Source organism: Peromyscus eremicus, chromosome 3, assembly GCF_949786415.1.
Source record: "Peromyscus eremicus chromosome 3, PerEre_H2_v1, whole genome shotgun sequence".
NCBI classification, from domain to species: Eukaryota; Metazoa; Chordata; class Mammalia; order Rodentia; family Cricetidae; genus Peromyscus; species Peromyscus eremicus.
Window position 1 is genome coordinate 83,808,267 of NC_081418.1, and position 9,035 is coordinate 83,817,301.

Genomic DNA, 9,035 nt, shown 5'->3' on the forward strand with positions numbered 1-9,035 from the left:
TACACTAGTCCACTACCTGGGAAATCAGGGACGTATAACTCCCGTGCTATCCATCAGCTTCCCTCCCTTGAACCTCACCAACCGGGTGAGCCATAACCGATTCGTCAAGCTGTGCAAGTCTCTCCATCAGGACTCTGCCAGCTGAGCTAGATCCCCAGCCCAGGCCTTGGTTTCTCAAAACCACGAAGTGAGAGGGAACGAAAACACAACTCCTTGCCTTCCGACCTCAAAAGCTGAAGCTTCCAGTTAGCGCTCTCCCTGGCGCTCCTAGCCGAAATTCTCTTCCTCCCTCATGCGGAGGGCTTTCTAGACTTCTCCACCAAGAGCCAAGCCTGCACTCTGTCCCTTCACCCACGGGGCTTGGCTCTGCACCTCAGCCCTTCAGGGAGATCAACTATGGGGCTGATCTGAGACCAGAAAGTGTTGAAGAAGGATCTAGAACATTAAGGTTACAAGCCCTGCAGCTTAGCTAGCGTGCAAAAGCTAGACAAGTGAACAGATGTCCGAATCACAGAACAGTCATGCAAGCGGCTGACGCAAGCAAATAGGCTGAAACCCACACAGAATGGGGACTGAAGTAAAATCAGTCATTCTCCCTCTCTCCCGTGAAGACACACTGGACTGTCTAAAGCTAAAGCGCCATCCACAGGGGCCCGTAAGGTGCACCCGCTGAGTGGGCATGAAAACGAGGGCACCTGACAGTCTACTACAACCCAAATGGACAGACTCTGTGGTTTAGTAGTCCCCATTTCCAGCTTCTGCCTCAGGAAGGCACCTGCATTCACAAACACGCCAGAATGTTCTCTGTGAGGCTGTTTATAAGAGTAAAGCACAGGAAACAGCTAAGATGCCCGCTGGTGGCTAAGTAAACAATGGTGTGCCCACAGGACCACCTGTGACTCTGCTGGGGCAGAGCATGGGCTGGCACGATTAAAGGATGGGGAGGGATGCATTCACAGGCAAACAATGAACATGGTACAACCCACTGTGCTGAAAGGGAGAAAGCAAAGGGGCCCAGGATGTAGCTCAGTTGGTAGAGTGCTTGCCTAGCATGCATGAAGCCCTGGGTTCAATCCCTAGCCCGGTCATAATGGCTCATAAGTGTAATCCCAGCACTTGAGAGATGGAGACAGGAGAACCAGAAGTTCAAGATCATCCTTGGCCACAGTGAATTAGAGACCAGCCTGGGATACAGGAAATCTTATCTTTAAAATAAAAACACAAAGACAGCAGCTAGGGAGAGGGCTTTTCGGGTTAGAGCGCTTGCTGTGAAAGCGTGAGGCTCTGGGTTTAGATCGTGAGCACCCACATAAAAAGCTGGGGGACGCAGAGACAGGAGAACCTCTGGGGCTTGCTGGCCCCCAGCCTAGTGCCAGGCTTAGTGAGAGACTGTCTCAGGGGAAAGAGGTAGAAAGTGATAGGGCCGGACACCTGCCATCCTCCCCTGGTCTCCACACCCACACACATGTGCACACACCCCGTGTGCACATTCGCATACACATATATGAACAAACAATGAAAATTGCACGTACCTGTGAAAACTGTGTGTTTAGACGCAGAGGGGAGGATTACAAAATTATCAGTTTTGGTCTGTGAGCATTCTAACCAGGTGTAAACTACAGTGAAAATATAGCCATCTATTTTTTTTTTGTGAAATTCAAATAGTTTTTTTAAATGAATAGTAACATTTTATTACTAGGCATGAGATGTATCTATTTCCTTTGAACATAAACAACTCCCGAGTTTTATTAACACTTTAAAAATGTAGATGTAACTTGACATTTTCCGGATGAAATTACCTGTGATATTTAAAGTGAATTTTAAAATCAACCAGAAGGAAGTATGCTAAAAATACACCCAGTGGTGCTGGCTCCTGGAAGGGGAGTCAGACAGAGCTCCGTGAGTTCCAGGCCAGCCAGGGCTACAAACGGAGGGGGGGCTGCTCCCTGCCTGCGTCTGAATCAGTGCTGAATACATGCCATGTGTCACGTGTGTCTTTTTCAGGTCTGACGTGTGGTCTCATCACCCTCAGCCTGCTGGTGGCCTCCATCCTGGTTCTGCTGGTATCCCTGAGTGTGGCCATCCATTTTCACTGTGAGTTGATGCTTACAGGACATTGTGTTGCCCCCATTTTGTTACCTAAAGTGCAGCTAGCCATACTTTCTTCTCTAGGGCAGCAGAGTAGACGGTCAATTTGCCCCGACAAACCTTATGGCTCTGCAAGTGGCCTTTTCTGTCTCTGAGGGACTTTGGGAGAGTGCAGGGACTTGAACCCAGGGCATGGTGGATGCTCTGTACCACAGAGACACACCACCCCACAGACCCAGGGGGCCAACGTGAGACTCAGGCTGTGTCTGCAGTCAGATAAACCCTAGATGTCAGTGGGGTTCAACTGCTGCACCCAAGCATAGAACACTGCCTACCTACCAGGGCTGCTATCTCTAATGTCCTCAGGGCCCATGTGCTGGGTAGACAGGGGCTTGTGGGCAGTAGAGATGAAAGCCCAGTGCCCAAAAGAGCTCACCCGTGGCCTTTGAATGGTGTTCCTAGAAGTGTGTGTGTGTGTGTCCCCACACTCCTGCTCAGAGGATGCTGCTCTGTCCCTCAGCAGAGGAGAGGCCAGACTACCCATGGTCCCTCTGTTTGTTCACCTCTGCCACCGTGAGCACATCCCCTTTCCTCCCTGGGCATCTATGACGGGAAGAGGGAAGCGTCAGGGATGCCAGCCAGATCAGAGGCTCTTAACTTTTCCAAGGTCACAGATCCCTGTGAATTTCTGACAGTCGTGGGCCCCATCCCTGGAGAACTGCAGCTGAGGGGCCTGAGTACTTTGGTATACTGCTATCTTCACACACAGTCTGTGTGTACCCCATTCTAAGAACCCCAGTGGTCGGGCTGAGTCTGGTTCACATGCCTGCAATCCCAGTGCTTGGGATGTAAAGGCAGAAGGATTAGGAGTTCAAGGCTAGCCTTGGCTACATAGTGAATTTGAGATTTGAGGCCAGCCTGCGCCACCTAAGATCCTGTCTCAAAAACAAAAGCATTCTGTGGAAGCGAACACAACACATTTCTCTTTCCGTCCTGCATCCCGGTGGGAGCGCGCACAAGCTGCTTCGGATGCCTCTGAGCTCTGGCGCCTGGCCGGCTGCAAAAGGCAATGACATTTATTGTGTGTTTATTGAGATGTGAACCTAAGGCCTTGTGTCTCACCACCGTGCTGCCCGCCCTCCAGTCCCCAAGAAAGCTTATTTAAGGGAGAACTGGAGTAGTTGAACTTCATTAAAACTCTGGCACTAGCTATATGGCTTTTAGGCAAGTTATTTGACAATTCATATGCTCCATGCCTCAGTTTCCACACATGTATGATGGATATAGTGGTAGTAGGATCTAGTAGCATGCATGAAGGCTGTTAAAAATGTGGAATGAATGAATGAATGATTTTAAATATTTTAAACCTATATAAGCAAACAACAACCAAAGTGTGAAACATGAAGAATTTGGGGCCCACCCTAGCACCCCAGATGAAGTTGTGGGTGTTGGTTAACCCCTGCTGTCTTCCTCTCGGGCTTCGAGGCTTGACGCTAGTGACCAGCCAAACCAGCACTGACTTGCCTTTCTGTGCTCTTCCAGGCCTGCGCAGGAAAGCCCGAATTCGCTTCATGAAACAGTAAGTGCTGTTCTCCAAAAAAGCCAGGAATGGGGTGGGGGTGGGGGGTCCTGAGGGTGTGGATGACTTGGCAGAGTGCTTGCCTAGCATGCTCAAAGCCCTGGGTTCAATCCCCAGCACCATGTGAACCAAGCCTAGTGGTTTACTCCCGGCACTAGGAGGTGGATTACAAGGTCAAAGTCACCGGGTGTGGTAGAGCACGCCTTTATCCCAGCACTCAGGAGGCAGAGGAAGGCTGATTTCTGTGAGTTTGAGGCCAGCCTGGTCTACAGAGTGAGTTCCAGGACAGCCAGGACTACACAGAGAAACCCTGTCTTGAAAAGAAAAAAAAAAAAGGAAGACAGTCAAAGTCATTCCCTGCTATATAGTACCAGACCAGCCTGGGGCTACAAATCCTATCTCAGAAACAATTAACCAGCTACATAAATTTAAAAACACATGAAAAAAAGGTCATATATTTTTACCTGTCAATCTTTAGCAGGAGCCAGAGGCTTGTACAAGACAGAGGCTGTGGTTGCTCCCCAACGTCAGGTCTAGGATCCCGTCCTCAGGCTCTGACGGTGTTCTTGGATTTGATTTGTTGTTGTTTTGAGACAGGGTCTCCCCTATTCCATGCTGGTCCTGAACTTGCTATTTGCTAAGGCTGACCTTTAACTCCTGATCTTCCTACCTCCACCTCCTGAGCGCCGGGACGGCACATATACCACCATACTGAAGATCAAACTCAGGGCTTGGTGCACACAGGGAAATGCTCTACCGATTGAGCCCCAGCCTGCATCCCTTGGATTTGATGTTTTCCTCCAGCACAGAAGCTGTTTCACATCTGCCAGCCGTACATACCAGTTTGATCCTCAGAACATCTAAACACACACACACACACACACACACACACACACACACACACACACACACAGGTTTGAAGAAAGAAAGGACCATGTCTCCAAATGGAAGAGGGCAATAGAGCCTTGTGCTCAAGGGAGAGACAGGCGTACATCTGAATTGGCAGTAAGCATCTTTACCCACTGAACAATCTCTCCGGCCCTGCCTGATATATTTTATAGGCCATTTGTAATTATAGTTTAGATGGTGAGCAAGTTCTGATGGTGAGATGGTTCTGCAAGTTCTGGGCTGGAATTAGAAACCACCTTCGCCTAACAGACGAGAATCATAACGTGAGAGCTTCTAGGACTCCAGAGAGTTCTGGACCAAAAGCCTCTCCTTGTGGCCTTCTTAGAGAGCCAGCCTAATCCTGGCGCTCCCTATGTTTGTCCCAACACGTCTTTTCATTTTCACCCGCTCCCCAGTCACCTGACAATGCCATTTTTGAAGAAGCTGGTGATGGGATGCTGAGATTTGACAAGCAGGAGTTCTGTGGAACAGTGAGGCAGAGAGCGTGCACAGCGTGTGTGTGTGTGTGTGTGTGTGTGTGTGTGTGTGTGTGTGTGTGGTGTGTGTGTTTGGGGGGTCCTGAGCCCCCCTCCTTGCTTGGGGCAGCTCTGTTCACATCTGTGATTTGTTTTTACATTTGCTTATAAGATGTGCTGATTGGGAAGGTTGCCGACACCTGTAATGCCGGCACTTGAGTGAAGCAAAAGGATCAGGAGTCCAAGATCGCAGCCAGTTTGTCTCAAAAAAGAAAGAAAAGTAATTTAGCCAGGCTTGGCAGTGCATACCTTTAATCTTGACGCTTGGGGGACAGAGGCAGAGGCAGGCAGATCTCTGTGAGTTTGAGACCAGCCTGGTCCACATATCGAGTCCAAGAATATGTAAAGAGACCCTGTTTCAAAACACCAAAAAGAAAGTGAACAAAAATGTTTGCAGATTTATTTACTTGAGGATATGTGTGTGTGTGTGTGTGTGTGTGTGAGTGTGAGTGTGAGTGTGTGTTGAGACAGGATCTCAAAGGCTGGCCTTGAGCTCATCATAAACTCCTGATCCTGTAAAGTTGGGTTGTGGCTTCCAAGCCTTTAAAAACCCCGTCTAGTTTTGCTGTTATGGTCCAGGTATGGACACAACAGCCCCTGGGCCTCACAGATCACCTATTAGCAAACTCAAGTTGCGATTTGAGGCAGGTATTCCCAACCTTCTATTGCCATAGCGCATCCTCACACCAACGGCCCGTCGCCTCTGGCCTCCTTGTAAATCAGCTCATCCTAGAAAGGACTTCAAGAAGCAACATCATTCAAAGCCAGGGGCTTTTAACATTTTTAAAAAATGTTTCTTTATTATGTTTGTACATATGCGCTCTGGCAGGTCAGAACGACTGGTACTGGATATTGAACTCAGATCATCAGACTTGGAAGCAAGCACCTTAACCACTGAGCTATCCTGCTGGCCCCAAAGCTAGAGTGGTTTTGAGCTATATTTGTGTGTGTTATTTTGTTGTAGTTTGGTTTTCTTTGTTGTTTTGTTTTGCCTTTTGTTTTTGTTTTGTTTTGAGACAGGGTTTCTCTGTGTCGCTTTGGTGCCTGTCCTGGATCTCACTCTGTAGACCAGGCTGGCCTCGAACTCACAGAGATCCACCTGGCTCTGCCTCCGGGAGTGCTGAGATTAAAGGTGTGCGCCACCGCTGCCTGGCATTTTTTTGCCTTTTAATCCTTTTAATGACAGAGATGGGCCCTAAAAACCCATCCTAACATAAAGCTCTCAGCCCCGGGCACACCTGCTTCCTCCTGCATCTGCCATTTGCTTCTGCTACAGAAATGCAGTGTCATGAGCCTGAAAAGGCGTCTTACAATCTGCTGTTGCTTCCCAGGTTTCACAAATGATCGGTGCCCACAACACTGATATCCTGCCACCAAAGGATCATGACAGCGCTCAGTCAAAAGCAAGATCCGGACAAGTAAGGGAAGGGTTCATTCAGCGGTGGAGACTCTGCTGCCTTGCTGAAGCCTCCCGCCTTGAACTACCGCAAGCTCTGTCTATGCGCCGCATGCATTGGAACCGCTTGGTGGTTCACCTGGAGCCTCACAGAGACGGCCCCAGCATCCAGACTCACTCACAGAGTGTGCCGAGGAACCAAGAACTCGCACCGTGACACCCCTGTGGTTCTTGTACCCTTCTTGGACTTGGATGGTGGCCTTTCAGCCACCATCTTTGTAAGTTGCTTGGTAGGGCAGCATTTTGGGCTCTTTGCCTCTCATGGGAGAGAGCTGGGGACCCACCCTGGGTCTTCCCAGAGAAGACGGCCCATCTTCATAGGGAGAAGCCAGCTTGTGAATGAGGCTTCCTGCAAACAGCGGCTGGGCTCTCCGCAGCCATCTTGGTCTCTCAGGGCTTGCCGGGGGTCAGGAGACACACTTCTACTTCATCTCACAGTAGGAAATTCTTAAGTTTCACTTCTTCTCTCTCACGGCTTGGATATTTCTCCTCTCACTCTCTGGCGTTTTTTATGAAGATGTCGTGGCTCTAACAATAAAGTCCCGTGTTAAAGATACAAGTGGTTCCTGTGACATACAAGGACAGCCCCTCTACAGCAAAAGTGCCGACTTTAGTCAAAAAGAAGAAACAAGGCTTGGGAGTGTAGAATACTAGTCTAAACGCACAAGGTCCTGGGTTCAGTCCCCAGCCCAGGGGTGGGGGGTTTTCATCTTACATCTAAGGCCCTCATTTGGTCACATAACTTGAATTGTGGATGAAGACGTTAGGAAGTACCCAGGACTCCCGAAGCCAGGCCATGTGGCTTCGGGGCCACTATGCATACACACACACACACACACACACACACACACACACACACACACACACGTGCTTTCACCGACAGCAATACGAGTTCTTTTGATAGGAAAGAACAGGTGTTTGTTCCAGTCATTGGAGGGCTTTGAAGTCTGTTAGCAAAAAAAGAGAGTGCTTTATTTATTTATTTACTTTTGAGACAGGGTCTCACTATGTAGCCATGGCGTGCACAGAACTCAATATGTAGATGAGGCTAGCCTCAAACTTGCAGAAATCTACTGGCCTCTGGCACCCAAGTGTGGGAATAAAGGTGTGAGCCCTACACCTGGCAATTTTAAAAATATTTTAGTGTGTGTGTGTGTGTGTGTGTGTGTGTGTGTGTGTGTGTGTGTAGGTAGGTAGGTAGGTCAGAGAAGAACTTTTAGAAGTTGGTTCTCTCCTTGCACTGTGATTCCAGGCATAGAACTCAGGTCATGGGGCTTGCACCTTTACTCACTGAGGCGTCTGACCAGATGATCCTGGCCAACTTTTTTTTTTTTTTGAAGAATGAGCTTTCTTGTGGTGTAACAAGGTTTCACAGATCAGTAGCCATTATGTTTCTGGAGATATTCAGGTAAATTTTTTTTTCTGTTTTTTCTTTTGTAATAAGGTAAGGGGGAAAAGAACAGGTATACTTCATACGCTGCTGACAATTACAGAGAGGAACTTTTGATAGGTAACGGGTTTTACAGATTAGAGCCATAAGAACCTATCACCTCATGTCCCCATGTGTCCCTCCCTATATTTAGCACTTGCTCAGGAAGGTTCAGCCCCAGAGACTCCTGCATCAAGACAACCTTGTACCAAAGCAAAGGTGTTAAAACCAGAGTTATGATCGATTCATTTGCTAATCATGTTTTAGCCTCTGTGGCCAAAGAGGGATTGACCAAGGAGCAACCACTGAACTGGAGTCAGGGCGGAGAGGAAGAACCCCAAATTTTCAAAGCCTCTCCGTTTGCCTCCACCATGGCCTCTAGCGGTTTAGGAGGACCGAGGCAAAAGCCGTTGCAACTGGAGCATGCAGAACTTCCAGAAGCATCGTGACAGGGTCCATCCTGCCTGCTCTTCACGGCCACTTTAGAGAAGGGCCAGGGCACACTGGGCTGCGTTCCGAGGTCTCTGAGAGTCACAGAGGCAGAGATGGCTCCAGAGGAAGGTCAGCACAAACCCCCCACCGCCTCCGAGGCGCAACTGAGGCAGAACTGGGTGTGGTGGCTGAGAGTCAGTCCAACAGTGTAGGTGCATGAGGTCCTCAAGTGAAGCAAATGCCTTCTGCAAGTCTCCCAAGACTGCTGGGAGAACAGAAAAGGGTCAAGGCGGTCTCTTGCCCTGGCCACACTGTGTCGATGGTAAGTCTGAGACCCAGGCTGCGTGTAGCTTCTGCTTCCTGAAGGCTCATACCCTGTCCGCAACAGAAGGAAGAGCGCGCCTCAAGCTCGCTCAGGCCACCCCAGGCTGTGATATGTGAGCATCTCCCTGCCTCCGTCTCTGCAATTACATTTGCTTGTTTACAAGTTCAGGTGGGGCTGGGCTGGCAGGAGGTGGTTGGCTGCGTGCTGGGCTGGATCAAGCGCAGCTGTCAAGGGTGGGGGGCTGTGATGAGGTCTGCACTCAGCACCTGACTATTGTACAGAAGAGGGAACTGAGCTGTCAC

At 49.3% G+C, this 9,035-nt stretch overlaps 1 protein-coding gene across 1 annotated transcript in view; it reads left to right on the forward strand.

Annotated features, from left to right (window-relative positions):
• The window catches only part of Cd8b (CD8 subunit beta), a 13,089-nt gene extending 9,418 nt beyond the window's left edge, over nt 1-3,671 (forward strand). Inside the window, exons 4-5 of the mRNA XM_059256710.1 lie at nt 2,005-2,094; nt 3,631-3,671. Of these exons, the coding sequence (XP_059112693.1) occupies nt 2,005-2,094; nt 3,631-3,671 (131 nt within the window). The remainder of the gene's footprint in view (nt 1-2,004; nt 2,095-3,630) is intronic.
• Nucleotides 3,672-9,035: the final 5,364 nt, after the last annotated feature.